Below are 21,950 nucleotides of genomic sequence, written 5' to 3'. Positions count from 1 at the left end.
TATGTTAACGAGTGAATACTTAAATGTCTATGTAACTTTATTTTATAAACCTTTTCTAAAAAAATGCTAAAGAAATCAACCTAAATTTTATATTTGGTGAAAAAAAGAAAAGATAGTTTAGTGTAAGATGTGTCTCATACAAACGTAATAATAATGAAAAATGATAATGATAATTAAAGAATGGAAGAGATTACCAATAGCCTAACTGTTTTAATCAGGGACAGAGTGGGTTGCTGTCCAAATAGTCTTCCCATTCAAGTAATGTTGGTTGGAGCCCTTGAGTGAGAAAATGGCCATCTCTCTCTCTCTCTCTTAATCATCATCATCAGCCCTTTAAAGAAAAAAAATTTATAAATCCAACAAAAGGTGAAAGCTGGTAAGGAAAGAAAAGTAAATTCATACAAGCAAGAACCTGATTCAAAGCGTTTTAGTGAGAGAAAGAAAGAAACAAAACAAAGAAAAAGAGAGGAGAGAGGAGAGTGGTTTTGTTCGAATCAAAGATGAACAAGCTAGAAAAAAGAATTATGTGAGAAACGATCTCCAAAGAAAACAAGCAGCATGTTCTTCTTTAGGAAAAGAGAGTGAGCCTAAAGACAGCCTTCTCCTGGCTGCTGCTGCTGCTGCTCATCCTCCTCCTTCTCCCACCTGCTCTTTCCTTTCTTTTGCTCAATTCTGTTTCCTTTGGCAAAAAATGGGTCTTAAATGAGGTATATTTCCTATTATTTTTTCTTTTTGTTCATTTCTCTTCTGGTAAAGATTTTTTTTCTCTGGGTATGTGTTAATTATTGTATTTTGTAAGAGTTTTGGTGTTTTGATGTTAATTCTCAAAGGAATGGAATTGTTTAAAAGGTAAATTCTCTCCTTTTAGAGGTCTTGGTACTGTTTGTGGGCATGTAATTTTTGGGTGATTTTTCTATTAAACTCCTTTCTTTGAATCCCTTTTTCTGTTAAGTGTCAGATTTTTGTTTTCTTGGTGAGTTTTAATCTCTTCCTAAACCCATTAAAGAATTATTTCTCTTGGATGATTCCACTTGTTTAAGGTGATTCATCACTTGGAAAAGAACTGCAAACCCTCGTAGCCTCATCATCCCTTTCTCTCTCTCTCTCTATCCCACCATTTTTTTCCCTTACTAAACTTAAACTGTTTTCTTTTCTCTTCTTAGAACTTAGTAGAGGAGAAGGACAACTAAGCTTGTCAAATATTTCTTGCTTGTATGTGTTTGTGTTGATATACTCTCTTTATCCTCTCATTTCAACATTCAATTTGATTGTGATATGAAATAATGGAATGAAATATCTCTGGCTTGAATATTCCTCTGTTTTTCTACTGGGAATTCCTCTGAAATTCTTGTGCTTATTGGATATTTTTGTGTCTTCAAATCCATTTCATTCTTCTATGTTCCTCTTCATTAGAGTTTGTAGATCTCCTATCAGCTTTGAAACATTAACTTGAGAAAATCAGAATCATCCATCATATGTTGATCTGGTAGTGTCATGAGAAAATCAGAATCATCCATCATATGTTGATCTGGTAGTGTCAGCAATCTGCACCATGTGATTTTCACCCTGCCCAGTTCATTAATGGGGTGAAGGAAAATAACATGGTAAAGTGTATGAATTGTCACATCAGAATGGTTCCACCTGTTTTTTACTATCTTTGGTTAAAGATGTTTTGTCAATCCACACATTTAAAACTCACATGCATACACAGATGAGCGCTGCTTTATTTTGGACCTGCAAATGGTTAATTGTACAGCTTATTTTCACCTTACAGGGGAAAACAGTAATGCTAGGAACATGGGCAAGAAAGGAAGTTGGTTTTCTGCAATCAAAAAGGTCTTTCTGCCCCACTCCAAGGACAAGCTAACCAATGTAAGAGGATATTTTCATTGTTGTTTTGGACATCACCAAGGGTATTCGTTTGAAGTGTTGAGTGTCATAATTAGAGAAGTGACTATTATTTTAAAATAGACTAATTGGGTGAAAAAAGCCTAATGGGTATTGGGGAGCAGAACCTGAAATCTCTCAGATTTACTCAAATGCACTTACCACTAGACTAAGCCTATGAGTGCACGTCATTCTATGTTTGAATATGTTTTCATTCAAACGTTTAAATTTTGGATAAATTGGCCCATAGACCGTATTTGAGTGCTATTTTGGTTAATTTTTAAAAACCAAAATGTGAGAGTTCAAGAAGACAAAAATTATGAGACTGGAGTATATTTAATTCTAAATATAATAATCATCTTTAAATATGCAGCTTCAACAGTAGTAGATGAATTTTGTTTTGCAGCAATAATTATAAAGATTTTATAAAATATTATTCTTGATTATTTTGTGTATACTGCTATTTTAAATTAAATAACATATATACTATAAAATATTCATAATAATTGCTGCAAAATAAAATCCATATTGTTAAAGGTGCGGACTGCATATTTGATAACTGACTTACTTATCTTTAATTTTGATTTTGAAAATCGGCTAAAATTACTCTCAAATAATTTAAATATTTGAATTAAAATGCAAAATAATGCAAACATTAGGCTTTTTCAACCAATTGGCTTTCAAACTATTTAATCTTGGAGGCCTGTTCTTATTATCCTAAAAGAATTAGTGGTTCTTGCTATAGATTGGAAGTTCTTGATATTTCATATGCATGGCCTTTGAAAAGATTGTGAAAATTGATTTGTATAAATTATGATATGTGTGTGTGTGTGTGAAGAAGTGCACTATTTTGATCCATGGAACCAGAGCATAGTTTCTCTTGACTTTCATACATGGCCAATGGTTTTTCTTCTTTAAAAGTCCTTAATGTTCATCATTTTGGATTCTTGGTTAATTGGTCTTTTTTAATCTTTACCATCACAAACCATATTGCAGGAATCAGACGGGAAACACACAAAAGAGAAGAAGAAGAAGAAGGGGCTAGGAAAACTAAGGCATGCCGATACAAATTCATTCATTCCCCTGTTTAGAGAACCAAGTAGCATTGAGAAAATTTTGGATGAGGCTGAAAGGGAGCATAAATTAATTTTCAGGCCTCCCACACCTCCTGAGCAACCTAAAACACCACCTTTTGTGCCACCAAGAGTTCCTTCTCCAAGGGTTCCTTCTCAACGAGTTACATCCCCAAGAGTTGCTTCTCCTAGAGTTTCTTCCCCTAGAGCTGCATCTCCACGCGTTGCTTCCCCTAGAGCAGCTTCTCCGAAAAATGTTCATCATCATAAGGAGACATACTATAGACCAGAACCTATTCTGAGGAACCATCATGCATCGGCTACCAAGATCCAAGCTGCCTATAGAGGCTATATTGTAAGTTTCTCCTTCCCTTATTGATTTCATGGTAAGGACTCATGAAAGAAAATTTGGTAAGTATCAAGACAATTCAATTCAAGAAGCATTGAGACCGATTTTGTCTATCTTCTCCTGCTAAAATTGAGACTTTCTAGTGAATCCTGCAATTTAAATTTCTGCTGCTCCAATTACTTAGCAATCAACTGATGGGATACTGCAGTGGTGTTGGACTATTAGTAATTAGTATTGCATTATTATGTCATGCAGGCAAGGAGGAGCTTTAGAGCTCTGAAGGGCCTGGTGAGGCTTCAAGGAGTGGTAAGAGGACATAGTGTGAAACGGCAGACAGTGCATGCGATGAAATGCATGCAGCTCTTGGTTCGGGTCCAATCTCAGATTCAGTCACGGAGAATCCAGATGTTAGAAAACCAAGCACGGCGTCATGCTCAATATAAGAATGATAAAGAAGTAGGGAGTACCTTGGGCAAATGGAGCCTGGCTGTAAGTCCCTCATTTGATTTATGATTGTGTTTCTGTCAGTGAAGCAGCTATTAATCTGTAACTGTAATCTACCTATTCTGTTCATTACTTCTTCATCTTGCAAGCTTGATCAATGTGGTCAGCAGTTTTGGTCGGATTCCAAAAATCATAGGTTATTGCAATTTGTGGCTGTAGGCTCAATACTAAAAAAAAATCTCTGGTACTTCATCAGCACAATGGACTTTGATCACATTTTGAGGGTTATGTATGTCTGCTAGAGTCATAGCTGCTTGATAAAAATGAAAGCATCAAGTTGCTTTCGAGCCGAAAGGCCCGAAACCCATTTGTGGTGTGCTAGTTAAGAATTTTACTGAAGCAGATCCCTTTATTGTTGATTGTCTAAATCAATAGAGCATAATCTCGAGCGTGATGTCTGTTATTTAATAGTGTTTCCATATTTCTACTACAATAAGCAGCAATCGTAATTGAGGCCATTGTTATAGTCTGAGGCAGGTAGTGAGGATTGGGATGACAGCTTGCTAACAAAAGAGGAAATTGAGGCAAGGTTGCAGAGAAAGGTAGATGCAGTTGTCAAAAGAGAAAGAGCCATGGCATATGCATATTCCCACCAGGTATCTGTGACAAATGAAATTAAAATTTTTTTTTCTCTCATATATACTTGATTTTTCACCGTTTCTGCATGAAAAATAATCTTTGTTAGGTAATTTGTAATTTTCTAATTGCAATAGAAAGGCTGATATGATAGAATAGATTAACCCACCAAAATGATAAGCTCCCTCGAGCAACTTTTGGCAAGGACATCTTATTTGAAACTTCATGTCCATAATCAATGAACTGGAGACATTACTTTTCGTGGTATATGAACTGCATGGGACATTGCAGCTGCTATGTTAGAAAAGCATGTTGGTTCTTGTCTGAAGAATTGCAACAGAATCAAAAATTGAACGCACACATTCTATCAGTTCTTTTACACTGCCATCTTAACAAATCTATCTGCAATGATATTTTCTTCTCTCTTTGCTTAACAGTTATGGAAATCAACTCCAAAATCAGCTCAATCAGCTCTAAAGGACATTCGATCCAATGGCTTCCCGTGGTGGTGGAACTGGTTAGAGCGTCAAATACCTCTAACAAATCCTCCTGAAAGCCAAGCCATAAAGAACTTTCAACTCACACCACCAAGTTCACATTCTGAGATGAAGCCTACTCCAAGGCCATCGCCAAGCAACCTCAAGCAACAACATTTCGGGTTCGACGGTATGGACACTCCAACACCGAGATCCAGTAAATCAGTCGCATTCATGTCGACGAGGCAAGAACGAACTCCAGTATTCAGAACTCCGCAAGCAAACATCTCAAGCTTGTCAAAATATTCAAGAGCAAGAGCTAGTGGAGGAGGTGAATCCCCATTTGATTTGCCATTGAAGGACAATGACAGCCTCACAAGTTGCCCGCCGTTTTCGCTACCGAGCTACATGGTTTCTACAGCTTCAGCCAAAGCTAAAGCAAGAGCTAACAGTAATCCTAAGGAGAGATTTCCAGGCAGCCCAAGCAGTGAAAAAAGGAGACTGTCATTCCCGTTGACACAAAGCATTGGATCATTAAAGGGGAACAGAGGATCTTTGATCTCTAACAAGGATCCAAATTCTCAAAGGGTTTTAGATAAACATGAGTCACTTCAATCCACTGGAAATTTGAGTGTGGATTCAACAGTCTCTATGCCTGCTGCGATTGGAAGAAAACCATTCAACCGATTTGTGTGATTTTCTGTTTTTTCTTTTTTTTAACATTTATTTTTTTCATTTTTGATGTCATTTGATTGAGTGTATGGTGATATTTTGAGTTAGAAAATGTTAATGTAATGTAATAAAGAGCAGGAAATGATGGTTTGTATGTAAGAGTTTGAGTTTATTCTTATTCCTTTGGTCGTTGATTATTACAGGCTGCATATCTTTCCCATTCAAATATAAAAAAATGTGAAAAATATTTTTTTTTAAATATTTTTTACAAAATAAATGGAGCACAAATATTAAATTAATTTAATACCCAATTTATTTAAGGCTGTCAGTTTATTTATAAAAAAAAATTATATTTGAAAAATTATTTTATGAAAAGTATTTTTTAATTTATTTTTTATTTAAATTTAATTTAAAAAATAAAATATATTAACAAATTTATATCCAAAGCTCCAAATGTAGAAAATAAATTCTTTTTCAGAAATAAAAAAAAATTGTTTTTTTTTTATTTCTTAATTTTTATTTTAATTAAAAAAATTATTTATTAATTTTTCTAAATGATCCAATCACTAAAAAATATTTTATACATTAAAATTGGAATAGAGTTAGTCTTAAAGAGAAGTCTATAAAACATTAAAATTGAAAATTCACTATCTTTTTAAAAAAAATTACTAAAACAAAAGGTGAATTTCTATTATTTTAGTTAATGTTATAATATTACTGTAGTTGATTTTTTGTCTATTTATTAAGTAAAAAATTTAAAAATTTCATTATTATTATAAGCTAAAACTCTTTATAAATTAAAACTAACAGTATTTTATTAATTTATATTGAAAATAAAAAAATATTCAAATAATTAAATTATAAAAATTTAATAATAAAATAATTAAATTGAATAACACACATAATTTAAGTTCCTTAAATGTAAAAATTATTTTTATATAATTATTTGTTCCCTTATAGAAATCAAATTCTCTCAAACAATAATCTCTTTTTAGAATTATATATTCATATTTCATATAATTTAACCAAAAATTAGATTTACATATATTAAATCTTTATATTTAAAAAGCTGTTTGAAAGAAATTAAACATCAAGATAAAGTTAAAAATAAAAAAAATCAAAATAAATTTTATATTTTATTTATAACAGACTAATTTTACGTGATTATATATGAGTAATGTGATATAAAGTAAATTAATATATTATTTAATTATTTTGATCATAAAAAAATTAATAAAATTTTTAATATTAATATCAGAATCATTTCTTATATGTCATAGTTTTATTTAAAAAAATTATAAATATTTATTTTTTTATTCAAATATAATTTAGATAGAGATCTTTGACTGATTATATCTCGCTTCATATTTTTTCTGTACAACATAAAATTGTTATTATTGGAAAGTCCTTGAAATAAGTTTTCAAATAATATATTATATAAATTTTTTTATTTATATTAGCTGAAATATAAATTATTAAAATTAAAATATTTTTTAAAATAATTTTTTTGTTCTAAAATATTTATACAACATGTCATTTTAATCACAGTAGAGATTCGGTAAACCTAACTCTAAAATTTGTTAGTTTTTGATAAAATCTGACATCACATAGTGATTCAAATTACCTGAAAATTCTCTACAGAAAAAGAAATGAAAATGTTAGAGGCCTGAAGGGCGGTTGCGCATCAGGCTTGCGAGCCCAGACACTCTTGCGCTGGGCCTGTGGAGCTCAAACGCGTGTACTGGGATGAGGCTGAACGCTGGGTTTACGAGCCTAGGCGCTCACGCACTGAGCCTGTGAGCCCAGGCGCGCAGCCTGGGTCATTAGTAAGCCCCAATTTTTTTTTTTTAAAGGAATTTTTTTTTTTAAATTTCTAGTCCAAAATTTATAAAAAAAATTTGAATAGTGACATTTATATTAAAAATAAAATTGCGTATTTTTTATATAATTATTTTTAATAATTTTTTAAATTATTATTAAATATTTTTTTAAAAAATATTTTTTAAAAAAATGTCTAAAGTTTTTTTATTGATGATGTCATTATTATTTTATTTTAAATCGTTATTTTTTTCATATATGTATAAAAATATAATATCAGCTTCTAATGAGATATAAATTATTTGTGATTTCGTACGAGCACTTGTACCGAGAAAAGGATTTCGGTAGATGAGATAATTAGATAGTAGATCATTACCGAAATGGATCCTATAAACACTTCAAATGAGATAAACCGTCTAGTATAGTTTATCATCGATGTGAAAGATAGCATATTATCTCCGAAATGGATCCTATAGACACTTCAAATGATATAAACCGTCTAGTATAGTTTATCATCAATGTGAAAGATAAATATTTTTGGATGTTTTTTTTTTTTTTTTTGCAAGAGAAAGGAAAATGTGTTTTTCTTTAAGGATCGTGTTGCCTAATTTCAATCTAAAAAGAATTTTAAATTCCATTTGGGAGAATGTCAAGAAATCCTACAGTCGGCTTGTATTGGAATTCATTAGTGAATATTCCAAATAAATTTCAAATAAGACGGCGTATCAAGACTTAATATTATGTCTTTAGTTAAGCCAAAACTTCTCACAATTAACTGTCATATGAATCGACTAGATGAGATTCTATACATATTTCTTGAACATTCTATACATGTGTCTCAAATCTATAATAGACGTGAATAATTTCTTTTACGTGAATAAATTCTTTTGGAAATTATTATTATCCATGTAGTTTATTGATACTACAGTGGATAATTTTATAATGAACAATATTATCTTTCATCATTTCATGATTTTAAACAATATGTTATTTTTTTCATGAATTGTTAATTGTTCATTATTTTTATATCATATGTTGATATATAGTGTACGAATTGATGTTTTATGATATCAATTGTAAAATATTTTAAAACTCTTAAGTTATAAGTAATTTAAGACATCAACCTTAACATAATTAATTATGATTAATTTTTATAATACATTAGAATTTTAGACGATGATTGGAAATATAATGAACTTTCGACTCTAAAACCTAATGTAAAATAAGTATTAATATAATTAATTATTATTAAGGTTAGTGTATGTATAAACTAAGATATTAACTCATGTGTATAAATATCCCTTATTTATATTAAAAATAATATCTGGTTCTAAATCTTTTTAGCTTATCTTAATAAGTGAGAGAAACTAAATGAGGATAACTATGAAATCTAAAGTAAGAAAATTCAGCATGTGTTCGAGAAACTTGAAACTCTAGAATCTCTTAACCTAGTTATAGAAATACTAGAATAGGACAATACAACTCAGTATAAGTCGGACTGTGAGGTATATGATGTTTGGAATAAGTGAATTCAAATACTCACATCACTTTAGTGAGCAATATGCATGATATTGTTATACTTGACTTTACAAAAATATGATTTAACAACAGACATATGGTATACATCTAAAAGTGAGGTTTGATAGAATCTCGTTTGTCAATCTTATAGCTTACACTATATAATCAAACACTTAAAAGAAGATTTTTTGTCGTAATATAAGAATACGCCTTAAAATCGTGAGCAGTATAGTGAATGAGCTAAAAGATGCTCATTATATTTTGATTGACAAACAAAATGTTCAAACAGTTATATGTTCTTTTCCCAAACACTTAGGATCAAATGAAAAATGCTATTTATCCACAATGTTCATATTAAGTATATGAAAGATGTTATATGCTTCTTAGAGATAAAGTAGAAACATTTGTATTTAATTCTAATGAGTACAAAAGTATACATAACTAGCTCTAATTTCTAAAAAAGAAAGAGAAACTAGTGAAAACATAGGTGATAAATAGCATGGGTTAGAACAAGTTAAGCTAACAAGAAACAATAATAAAGGGAATGGCAAAGATCCTTTCGAATAGAAGAAGGAAAGTATTGTTAAGGTTAAATGTTTTAACTGTATAGAACATAATCATAATATCTTCTTAGAATTTTGATGACTTTTTCTATGAGCAAGATGAATATTTGTTAGAAAATAACTCCAAAGTAGAGGTGAATGGTTTAAGCACTTGAGGGCTTGCTATATCTAGTAAGCAAATTTTGTTCCTGCGTAATATCCAATTTTTTACATAAATTTAATGGAATTTATTATTTGTGTTGGTGTTGATTAAACTTAATTTTTTTTATTTTTTCATAAACTAGGTATAAACTTGTTTTGAGTACAAGTTCTAGTGGTTCTAGATATTTCATGAATGCTCATATTATCTTAGAAGTTATATGTAACTTCAATAATATATTCTTTTTTTTTCTTATTTTACATCTTTTGATACTTCTATAAATGATGTAAAGATATAATATGTTATGTTTGACCACAGAGGTTAAAAGATATATAACGATTAGTCAAAGTGAGCCTATTAGGTAATATTAACAAAGTAGATATGTCCACTTGAAAATATTACCTAATTTAAAATTATCTAAGAATAAGAGTTGAATTTCTATTGTATGTAATCTTTTCTAGTAAATGTGACTATATGTATGTGGGGCTAGACATAGAGGCATCTATTCCATAATTAATGACTACTCTCTATAAGATTATGTCTGTTTGATATCTCATTAAATTGAGGTTTTAAGTTGCTTCATAAATTTTTAGATTTAGTTGAGAATCAATTAGTCAGAAAAGTAAAGGTTTTAAGAACCAACCGAGATAGAAAATTTCTATCAAAGCAATTTAGAAATTGTGTAGTAGAAAGGAGAAATAGAACCCTATTAGGTTAGGTCAATAATGAGATGAGCTAATTTTGTCAATCATCTATTGGGGTGATACATTATTAGGTCATCATTATTAAACTTAACCTAATACTTACATAATCATTAACTTCCACTCCATATGAGTTATGGACTAAACACAAATTTGTTTGTGGATTTTAAAACCATTAGAGTTGTAAATTGCTCACGAACCTTCATATAAATTTGGAGGACCAAGAGGAAGAATATGTTCTTTCCAAGATATATTTGAGAAGTTAAATGATATGTATTCTTTAGTGAGCAAGAGAATGGAAGTTTAACTGAATTTGAATTATAAAGGATCACATTCATTAGATTTTTTTTTTCTAAGGATATGGAGATGAGATAAGCCTTACCTTTAAATTAAACTCATGACCAAACTGCTTCCGTTGAAGAAATTTCTTAACAGACAAAATGTCTAAGGGGGAGAAATATGTATACAGATGAATATAGTCATTAGTATTATAATGCATCTTGTAGTGAGTGTAGTAATCGAATCTGGTCTGACTGAGAGTAACATGTATATTGATGAGTCAATAGATCAATCTCAGCTATAATGAATGTGTCATCTAAGGATTTACAGTTTTCATTTTGAGATTAAACGAGAAATATTTATTATTACTCCTAATGGAGTTAAGCTGATAATTGTGTTTTTTAAGTTCTTAGATCTTCAGATAAGAAAAAAAATGTATTAAAATAATGGAATGGAAAAGAGTTAGTCAATGTAGAGTTGCAATTATGACGTAAAGCGATTGAAAATTAGTGAATTCTCGAAGTGAAGTATAAGGCTGACGGTAGTGTAAGGCCAACGGCAGTATCAAGAGATACAAAACTTGTTTGGTAGCTAAGGGGGTACACACAATAGGTAGGAAAGAATTATAAGAATTTTTTTGAACTTGTTGTGAGATTTACTTTTATAAGTTTTTTTTTTAATTGCATTAGTTGCTAACTCAGATCTTAAATTACATCGAGTGGATGTGAAGATTATTTTTTTTTATAAACGGAGAATTAAAATTTATAAGAAATAGTCCACATGTTTCGGTGTAAATGGCCTAGAACACAAAGTGTATAAATTTTTGAAGTCATTCTAAGATTTTAAACAGTCTTTGGGACTATAGTATATTAGATTTCATAATACTATTGGGTTTTATGATTTCACTATGATCAATGAGAATTTTAAAAATATACGTAAAAGATCCAAAAATAAATTAGTAAGCTTATCATTGTATATAGACGATGTACAAATAGCTAGAAATGATAATGAGTATATTGCAACCGTTAAAGTTAGGTTATCATCTTTTGAGATGAAAGGGATAAAGAAGTTGCATATAATCTTAGAGTCAAGATTCTAAGGGATCATTAAGAAAACTATTGTCTTTGTTCAAGAGTAATACATTATGAAAGTCTTGCAGTGATTGAATATGCAAGATTTCAAACCTATAGATATTCATTTTTCTAAAGAAAAAGTTTTAAGTCGTAGATTATATCCTAAGATTCCAAAATAGAGAGTTTAAATAAAAAAATTTCATAGAAGAGTAAGGTCAAGAGCCTAATATATGTTATAAAGTGTACTAGACTTGATATATCCTATGTTATGAGTATAATAAATCAATCTAACCCTATGCGAGCATATTGGATGTCGAGAATTGGATATAGAGATATTTTAGACGTATATTGGATTATTCATGATGTTACAATTATAGCTTTTATACTTGTTTATTTTGGATCGTTAGCTTAGATCCCTGTGATTATATTAGATACCATTTGAGCAGGCTTGCAATAGAAAAGAAAAAAGGAGGTTTGTGATGATTTTTTAATCTTTTATACCAATTGACTCAAGAACAAAAAGACTCCATTGTAAAATTAAGACCTAAAGTATCCACTGCTGCGAATTCAAATTTTATTTCCTTTTTCAAATCCTGCTACAGCTACAGGACCCTAATAGTCGCAAGTGGGAGACTATAAGGATACAAAAAGGAGAGGAGATTTAGATGAGTGTAAATCTATCTCAATATATATTTTCTTAAGAAATAAGAAGTTATAGTATACTATATTAGGGATATAGATGTATATAAAATGAAAGATTTTTTTTCTATGCATGAAATGACTTTAGGTCTTCTAATAAAGACGAGTAGAAAAGATATTTTGTATAGCCCTATAAAGTGATTAAATTAGAGTATAGGATAAGATAATAAGTTAATATATTTTAAAATATTAATTGCAATTGTGCAATTCATACATATTATTTTATATCAGGAATATAATTATGAGAAGTATATTAAACAGATAACAAATGCCTCCCCACACGACATTAGTTTTATTATTTAGTGAGATAATAAAACATAAGACAATTATAAGTTTTATTTTATCTGTGGATGAAATTGATAGCTTAAAAATTTATAATACGAGATTTTATCTCAAAGAGATTGAAAATAATAGTGAGATATCATTGTATTTTATAATGATATTATGAAAATAATTCACATTATCTGTCTTAATAGCTAAATAGAGTTCTGTTTTAAAACGAGTAGCTTAGAGAACTCAAATTTGAACATTAAGTATGCTCAAATTATCATCTGTATCTTCAATAGAGATATACACTCCATTATGAATGGAATGAGATATCATAGCATGTGATTCATTACACATGTGCTTGTGACCAATGATAGGAGTACAAGCACTGTTAATGTGTGAAACCCTAAATATTATAAGTAATCTTATTAATACCCTTAGAATTTTGATATGTTACTTGAGACTTAATTTAGTGTTTACTATCTTAGAATATTATCAAATGATTATAAATGATGAGATTTGACGAGATATTCATAGAAAAACAAATTGAATTAAGGTTGAGAGAATCGAGATGTGAGGAAGATCATATGGAAGTATCACATTAGTTTTGTATTTATTGACTGTCAATTATATTTATATATAGATAGATCATAATTATGGACATAAAAGGAAATAATTGTGATTATATGGATATTTCATGTAATAAATGATCTAGAGTATTGCATACTGCAACTACTCTGAATCTTTTCATTCGAGCAGTTATATTGTCCTAACAGATATATAACATTTAAACTCTTGAAATATGAACAGATCACATAATCTATTTATTAAGTATGAAAATTGCAGTATACACATCATCATGCCTTATCATGTATAAGTGGGAGATGAAAAAAATTAAATACCCAATATAAAGTTCAAAATAAGATTTTATATTTTATTTATAATAGTCCAATTTTATTTTTGATTTATATAAATTAAATAAAAAAAGATTTGAAATTGAAATTTTTGACAGTTACACTATCTGCCATGCCCTTGGGTGAATTCTCTTAACTTATCTAAATTGTGAACCAAGAGAAGTTATCTCTCTGCTCTAAAGAAAATACTCTTTCTTCCCTTTGTAAAAATATTTTTCCTCCTCTTTCCTTCTAGAAAAGCTACCAATTATCAAAATAGTTTAATGGGAGAACAAAAAGTTTATTCTCAATTTTCTTTTTTGATCAGACTATTTCTTATGGATGTCGAGTTATCTTTATATGCGTAGAGTGATCTCCTATGTTCATATGGAACAAAAGAGTGTCGGTCATAAATTTAAGGATAATTAGATAATTCTTATGAGATACACTGTAATTTTAGATAATCTGTGAATTATATATATAATTCATAAAAAATAAGTGATAATATATGAATTATGTAATATAAAGGAATCTGTGTGTTGTTTAATAATTTCATCGTGAAAAATCAATGTTCCAACACTTTTCCAAAACTATTGCAACACTTAACGTTCATCAATCTAATTTCATTCATACTTTTTTTTTTAAATTAAAATTTTCTGATTTAATTTCCTTTTAGTTGCAACTACTGTTGCAAAGAGCCATATTAAAGCTGTTCAATCGGCTTCCTCTTTTTTTTTTTTAAATTAATAATTTTTAAATATAAACATTAAAATTAAACTTTAAATCTAGTTAAATCAATTATAAAAAATATTAATATTATGTTTATTATAAATATAGAGATATTAATTTATAAAAAATTTAGAACTCTAATACCATATAATAAAAAAAATAATTATCATTTGCATGAACATATATAATATAAATTATAAATATGGGATTCATCTAACATTCTAATAATAATTTTTAAATAAATTAAATTTTATAAATTTGATAAAAGATACAAAATTAACTTGAATAATTTTATTCAATAAAAAATTTTTTTAATTTTTATAAACTAATTTTGCTCCTCTAACTCTTTTTATTTTAAAAGCCTTTAAATTCTCTATCTCATGATATTTATCTATTTTTCTTTATTGAATTAATAACGTATAAATTCACTATTATAATTCTATTTAATTTTATTTTATTTTTAAAAATTTCTTAAAATATTTATAATATTTAATAAAATTTAATATATTTAAAATGATATATATATTATTTTAATCTGACTGGTGCATCAAATAATACATATAAATGAACATAATTTATTTTAAATAAAATAAATATGTAACTTTATTTCAAAATAAAAGATACACAAAAAGCAATTCTCAAAAAGATTCTTCTTTGCAATAATAATCAATAAAGCTAAAAGACAAACAATATTAAATATGGAAGAGTATTTGGTTGAACACTAACAATCTCACATGGAAAATTGTATGTTGCACAATTCAGAAGAATCTGAATGCCAAACTACAAAAATCTTAATAAAGCCATATAATGCAAAGAAAAAAAAACACTCATAAATTTTGATAACTCCTGAGTTCACCTCATCCCCGTCTAGGGCTAGGTCCATGAAAATAGCCCACTGTCCAGAGATTCTCAAGCCATTCACGTCAATTGGGTTCAACCCACTAAGTCTCATGACCAGGTTCATTCGGCTCCCCTCATCAGGCCGGACACGCCACCTCTACTCCTTAGGCCGATTCCATTTAGGCCCTACTCTACTCTCACTCTCCGGCCCAACCCAAAACCATAAAGAGATCCGTCCACTCATCTTGTAGACCCGCCTACCCGATCCTGGAGAGGATCAGAGGCCGTTATGCATGGGGTAGAGATCTGATTCCTTCGTATGTCCGTATCAGCGTGGCAGGGACAGGTGGTCTACTGATATTCATTCTATCGGCACGTCACTAGCGGACAAAAGGAAATCTATAAAAGGAGAAATGCTCTCTTTTAGGTTTAAACTTTTTCTAAGTTTACAGAGCCCATTGTAAAACCCTATTTCTCTGGATCTCAGATCATCAAATTTAATAGGGTGATAAATGTATCTGAAATAAAAAAAAACACTCGTAAATTTAATATAGTGATAAGTGTATCTGAATAAACGTGAGAGATTTAAATTTTATTTTCTTAATTTTTAATTTTTAATTAAAAAAATCAAAGAAAAAAGTATATATATAAAAAAATAATATAGTTTTATTTGATTAGACTAATTCAATTAAAAAAATTTAAATTTTAAAAAAGTGTAAAATTTATTTCTATTTAATTGTTAATTTTTTTTAACTTTCAGTTACTTTAATTTAATTAAATTATTTTTTAAAAAGTGAATTTCAAAAAATAATATATTTAAATCAAATTTTTATGGAAAAATTTTAGATTTAATTGCAGAGACAGAAGGAAGAAAAGAGTTATTTAGTCTTAAAAGATGAAGTTTAAGAATTATTCGAGGAAAAAGATTGAATTAGGTTTATTCGTTTCGAGTAGGGGTGAGCATTCGGTCGGTTCGGTTTAAAATTGAATTGAATCAAATAAATCGAAAACTGAAATATTAGTGTTTATAAAAACCGAACCGACTTTGGTCAGAAATTAAATCGAATCGAACCGATTTGATTCGATTCGATTCGATTTAATTTGATCGGTTTCGATTTTTAATAATTTTTTTATTTTTTACACTTAATTTTTAGTATTTTAAAATTTAATTAAAATATTTTAATCTTAATATAATTTAATTTCTCTATATTATTGAAAAAATATATTATTATTTGATTCGATTCAGTTTTTTTAATTTTTTCTAATTAAAATCGAATCGAACCGAAATAACTGAAATTTCTGAAATTAAAAATCGAATCGAATTGAAATATATAAAAAACCGAATCAAATTTTTAATTCGATTCGATTCGATCGATTTTTTCGATTTGAACCGAATAGTGCTCGCCCGTAGTTTCGAGTAAAAATGTATGAACTTAATGGGATAAATTTCTAGAAAAATGATATTTGAGGGATTATTATGTAATTGTAAAAAATAAAAGGGTGGTTTAGAAAGAAACAATCGAGTTACACATCACACATATAAACCCATTATTCAAGAGCTTGCCTTTGCCATTGCCAGTCGTCACTGCTCTCTGTTCCTCTGCTCCTCTGTCCTTAAATTTTTCTCTTCTGTGAGAAACTGAGCCAACGCAAAAACCCATCAATATACTTCTGCCTACGATAAGCATTTTCAGTTTTCAGTTCATCGGAAACAACTACTACAGTAACCATGGCTCTCAAGCTCAATCCTTTCCTTTCTCAATCACAAAAGTTGCCTTCTTTCGCGCTCCCACCAATGGCCAGCCTCAGATCTCCCAAGTTCTACATGGCTTCTACCCTTAAGACTGGCTCCAAGTAAGTTCTTTCTTTTCTTTAAACCTCTGTTGCCCTTTTCGTTTTCGATTTTGTTCAATAATAAATGGATCCTTGCATGATTTCTTGCTATTCTGCTGAATCTGGATCTGGATTTTTTTGTTTTCCTTTTCTAAGCTAGCGTTATAGCTTCTTTAGTTTATATGGGGTTGGTTTGATTTTCTTTTCTATGTTTCCCAATGCATTTTTCTCGTTGGATGTTCAATTTAACGTTATTGAGATATGAGTTGATTTCAATTTATGGACTTTGTTCATGTTTTCAAATGTATTTTATAATCTTTTTTATACTTCTTTGTTTTTTTCCTAATTTGAATTCCATGCCATTTGTTTTGTTTCCTAATTTGAATTCCATGCCATATATATACACACACACACTTCTCTTTTCGTTTTTCAAAATTTCTGCTTTGATTAATATTATATTTTCTTAGGAAGTCCTTTGATTTTATTGTTGGCATTGAAGTCTCTTCATTTTAAGGAAAGTATGCTTTCTCTCATTTTTTCTGTGGAAATATGGTCTGAGTTTATAATTTAATTTCTTCTCATTTTTTTTTTATTTAATTTTATGTAGGTTGTGATTCCTTGGCTGTATTGTTTCAGAATTTCTCCTCTCATATTTGTGTGTTTTTATATCTTTTGTTCTTTTAAATGAGAAACTCGTTTGGAATTAATGATGATGTCTGATTTTGCTTAATGCAAGAATGCGTGTTTTAAATGATCTTCATTGACCCACCAAACTGTAACAAAAGGAAAATGACAAAGGAAGCACAGCATAGCTTGAGAAAATCAAGTTTCATACGGCTCTACAGAACTTAATAAATTTCATATTTATTTTCAGTTTGCTTCTTAATATGGTGGTTGGAATATTTATTATTTGATACATGTCGTTTTAGGAAGAATTCATGTGTTAAATGTGCATCAATACTTTGTCAAAGATTTGTTTTAATTTCTCTGTCATTCTTTCGTCTCTTCTTCTTTTTTGAGATTTTTATACATGTATCTGCAAAACAGATTGTAATATGAATTTTTAATTTCACTTTTCACCAATTATTAGGATAAACAAATGGTTGTTGCAAGTTTTATTCATGGAATTTACTTCTTTTTTTTTCTATTTTTGGAATTTCCAATTACATCATTTGTTTTTGGCTGCATGTTTATCCACCTGTTGCTTGCTCTTGTTGGTTTAGATTTGTCTGTATTTGTGGAAGGTTCTTGAATGATGCATGCATTTGATGTTATTGTGACAGAGCAAGCCCAGGGTTGATATCTAGTTTTCTTTTCAATTTGCTTTCTTCCTTTTTCCCCTCCATTTGGAATTAAGAATTTCGTAAGAATTCAATTCAATTGATTTATTTTCCAACAACTCTCTTGTTTGGAATGAAAGAATTTAATTCTTTTGAACTTAAAAAAATTTTCATTTTAAAAAAAGTTGAATTAATGCATGATTTTCCAAGAATTTTATTTGAATTCTTTTCTTGCAAAATGAATCATGCCAAACAAAGACTTCATGATAATTGCATTGCAGTATCTTGTTGCTGTTTCTTCATTCTTTTTCTCTGCTCTGTTCTATTTTATTTCATGCTACTAAGTTATGAACCTGAGTGATCTATGTAGAGCAACCATCTCTTCTTTCAATTTAAACAATATCACTGATGTCTTTTGTTTTAATTTCTGAAAGAAAATTTATATTTTGTTTTAGTTTCTGTGGAAATTGTTGAGTTTACATCTTGAAAAAGGACATTCAAGTTTGTTGAAAAGTGGTTAAGATGCTTGAGTAAGCAGATTCCCTTTGAGCAGTGGAATCTTTGACTTTGTCTTTAAATTGCAGCTGTTTGTCATCAACCAAATTTTGAGTTGCTTCTAGGCATTGGATATATCTCTACTATATTTGACAAGTTTGTGAACTTGAATTAGCTGCATAGATATTTATTGCCTTTTCCTAGTTTAAATATTTTTTTTTATTTAATTAGGTGTTTTGAGAGGCTGATTTCTTGTTTCTTCTTGTAATTTCAAGTAGAATATTTAAGTTGGTGACCCTAGCTTTGATTTCTAACTTACAGCTGTTGTCATGTTTGTATGAGCTTAGAATTCTTAGGTCTACCACCTCTTCTCTTTGTCTTAGTTTTGGTATGTATTGGTCAACTGTTTTGTTGTTCTCACATCTTGTGTTAATATGTACATTGCCTTTGCAAATAACTACGAGTATAAAAGTTCTCTTTCTATGGATTCTCATCCACGGTGGTTGTGCTCTTGCGATCCCAGATGATTTGGGTTTGTATTATGGTTGTTGGAAATGGGATGCTGGTGGTATATTGTTTTTGGTTTACTGCTTGCTTGTGGCCAATTCTGTTTTGTAGGGAAGCTTTTTCTCTTGATCATTAACTCTCGGGTGTCAGTCTTAAAATTTCTGTTTGATCAATTTGTTTAAAAGATTTGCTCCCCATGAAGCTAGCTTTTGAGGAGGGATTTAGGGAACTGAAAAACTGTCCTCCCGTTGTGAATTTACATGAAGAACCCGTAATTTTTTAACATGAAGCTGTCAAAACAAGATTGGGTTTAGAATCAGATCTACTTTTGGAACTGGGATGATACCAACCTTAAATAGTAATGTTTAATTGTAAATTAACTAAAAAAGGATATGTACTTATTAAAAAATTATTATTTCATTTCTAATGAAGAAAGTACCAGTATCTTTCCCTTGTAGCTTACATGGGCATCTAACTTTAACTGGATTTGTGGTTGTTTTGCACATCAGAGATGAATCAAGTTCAAGATGTGTGTATACAGAGTTCATATCTTCTGTTAAACATTGATTGGATATGCTAAAACTCGTTTACGGTGACCAAGTCCATCTAATCATTGATTTGCAAAAATCTTCATCTCTCCAAGGCCATTGAAGATATTAATAAAATTTTAACATTCTTTGCATGCTTAACAAAGTTTGGAACTGAGGCCAAGGATTATTGAAACCAGTTAGTAGACAGTTGCACAGTGGACAATACTTGAGTAGCTATATTGAAGCATTTTCATTCCATTTCATTTCCTCATCTTTTAATTTGTACGTGCCAAAAGTAATTAATTGGATACGTAGGTGGGATAATGTTCATTAGCTTTTTTTTTTTTTTTTAATTTTTCATAGCATCTATGCTTTCAGTTCCAGCTTCTGTCTTTCAATGTATGTATATTGTAGAGCATGCAGGAATAAGCACAAAGCTCCCTAATCCTTTTGACAAATCCTATTGATTTGTAATTCCATATTTATTGAAATTTTTTTAATGCAGGGAGGTTGAGAATCTCAAGAAGCCTTTTACGCCTCCTCGGGAGGTGCATGTTCAGGTTACCCATTCTATGCCACCCCAAAAGATCGAGATCTTCAAATCTCTGGACGATTGGGCAGAGAAGAACATCCTGATTCATCTGAAGCCAGTTGAGAAGTGTTGGCAACCACAGGATTTTTTGCCAGATCCTGCCTCTGATGGATTTGATGAACAAGTCAAGGAACTTAGGGAGAGAGCAAAGGAGATTCCAGATGATTACCTTGTTGTTTTGGTGGGAGACATGATCACTGAAGAAGCTCTTCCCACTTATCAAACAATGCTGAACACGTTAGATGGAGTTCGGGATGAAACCGGTGCAAGCCTTACTTCTTGGGCAATTTGGACAAGGGCATGGACTGCTGAAGAAAATAGACATGGCGACCTCCTCAACAAGTATCTCTACCTGTCTGGACGAGTAGACATGAGGCAAATCGAGAAGACAATTCAATATTTGATTGGTTCTGGAATGGTAATGTCCTTGCCACTTAATTTAGATTGTCCTGTAATTTTCGCATAGGCAATTTGAAACAAAGATACATATGCTTGCATACTCGTAGAATCAAGATAGCTTGGCAAGGATTCCGGCAAGGGCAAATGGATATACTATACAATTTTTTTCTGCTTTTCACCCTATTTGATAACTTTTTTTTAAAAAAAATTATATCATTTTGTAGGATCCACGGACGGAAAACAGTCCATACCTTGGGTTCATCTACACATCTTTCCAAGAAAGGGCAACGTTTATTTCCCATGGCAACACTGCAAGACTTGCCAAAGAACATGGAGACATAAAACTGGCTCAAATATGCGGTACAATTGCTGCAGATGAGAAGCGCCATGAGACGGCATACACAAAGATAGTGGAGAAACTCTTTGAGATTGATCCTGATGGAACTGTTTTGGCTTTTGCTGACATGATGAGAAAGAAAATTTCTATGCCTGCACACTTGATGTATGATGGCCGTGACGACACTCTTTTTGACCACTTTTCAGCTGTTGCACAGCGGCTCGGAGTCTATACTGCGAAGGACTATGCAGATATATTGGAGTTCTTGGTGGGGAGATGGAAGGTGGATAAGCTAACAGGACTATCATCTGAGGGGCAAGAGGCTCAAGATTACGTTTGTCGGTTACCTCCGAGAATCAGAAGGCTCGAAGAGAGAGCTCAAGGAAGGGCCAAGGAAGCAGCCACCATTCCGTTCAGTTGGATTTTCGATAGAGAAGTGAAGCTATAAGTGAAGAATGGAATAGAAATTTTATAGTTGCAGTGTGTTTACAAATGCAGTTTAGTTGAACTTGTGTGGAAGGAGAGGAGAGGTTGTTGTTAAGTTGTAGATACAGTTGTTTCTTATGTGTTGTCATGAGTTTGCTGATAAGGGGGCAGCTCTAGTTTTGATATTCTGTTCTTTTACATGTTTTCTTTTACCAGTTTGTTTCTTTCTTTTCTTTTTTTTTTTTCGTCAGTCTCGAGCAAACAATCCTTGTGGAAGTGTCTCACTGTTTCACGCCGCGATTTTGTTTGGTTGCCATAAGATTTCTATCCTTTAGTTGTTGTGTTTGGTTTCCTTTTTGGCCTCAATTTTTTTTCTATAGGAAATATTTTTAATTAAATAACTTATTTAGTTATAATTTAAAAAATAAAATATATTAATAAATTTATAAATAGAGATGCTAATAAAATTTTTAAAATATAATTTTTTTTTATTTA

At 30.4% G+C, this 21,950-nt stretch overlaps 2 protein-coding genes across 2 annotated transcripts; both read left to right on the top strand.

The window, feature by feature from the left end:
- Positions 1–265: 265 nt before the first annotated feature.
- LOC110613572 (protein IQ-DOMAIN 13) lies at positions 266–5,715 on the top strand. The gene is made up of 6 exons (XM_021754779.2): positions 266–707; positions 1,775–1,872; positions 2,884–3,315; positions 3,565–3,798; positions 4,281–4,409; positions 4,827–5,715. The coding sequence occupies exons 2-6, from the start codon at positions 1,798–1,800 to the stop codon at positions 5,559–5,561; spliced, it is 1,605 nt and encodes a 534-aa protein (XP_021610471.1). The 5' UTR covers positions 266–707; positions 1,775–1,797; the 3' UTR covers positions 5,562–5,715.
- A 10,897-nt stretch (positions 5,716–16,612) lies between these two features.
- Positions 16,613–21,686, top strand: LOC110613650 (stearoyl-[acyl-carrier-protein] 9-desaturase, chloroplastic). The gene is made up of 3 exons (XM_021754877.2): positions 16,613–16,910; positions 20,207–20,711; positions 20,917–21,686. The coding sequence occupies exons 1-3, from the start codon at positions 16,786–16,788 to the stop codon at positions 21,475–21,477; spliced, it is 1,191 nt and encodes a 396-aa protein (XP_021610569.1). The 5' UTR covers positions 16,613–16,785; the 3' UTR covers positions 21,478–21,686.
- The last annotated feature ends 264 nt before the right edge of the window (positions 21,687–21,950 follow it).

The sequence above is a fragment of the Manihot esculenta genome, chromosome 4, assembly GCF_001659605.2.
Source record: "Manihot esculenta cultivar AM560-2 chromosome 4, M.esculenta_v8, whole genome shotgun sequence".
Taxonomy (NCBI): Eukaryota; Viridiplantae; Streptophyta; class Magnoliopsida; order Malpighiales; family Euphorbiaceae; genus Manihot; species Manihot esculenta.
Note: the sequence above shows the minus strand (reverse complement) of the source record. Positions and strands in the feature narration are given on the sequence as shown.

Bases quoted from the DNA above. Each gene is read 5' to 3' on its own strand.
- LOC110613650 (XM_021754877.2), top strand. From the start codon at position 16,786: ATGGCTCTCAAGCTCAATCCTTTCCTTTCTCAATCACAAAAGTTGCCT. The intron at 16,911-20,206 runs GTAAGTTCTTTC...TTTTTAATGCAG, and splicing joins ACCCTTAAGACTGGCTCCAA to GGAGGTTGAGAATCTCAAGA. The intron at 20,712-20,916 runs GTAATGTCCTTG...ATCATTTTGTAG, and splicing joins ATTTGATTGGTTCTGGAATG to GATCCACGGACGGAAAACAG.
- LOC110613572 (XM_021754779.2), top strand. From the start codon at position 1,798: ATGGGCAAGAAAGGAAGTTGGTTTTCTGCAATCAAAAAGGTCTTTCTG. The intron at 1,873-2,883 runs GTAAGAGGATAT...ACCATATTGCAG, and splicing joins CCAAGGACAAGCTAACCAAT to GAATCAGACGGGAAACACAC. The intron at 3,316-3,564 runs GTAAGTTTCTCC...TATGTCATGCAG, and splicing joins CTGCCTATAGAGGCTATATT to GCAAGGAGGAGCTTTAGAGC.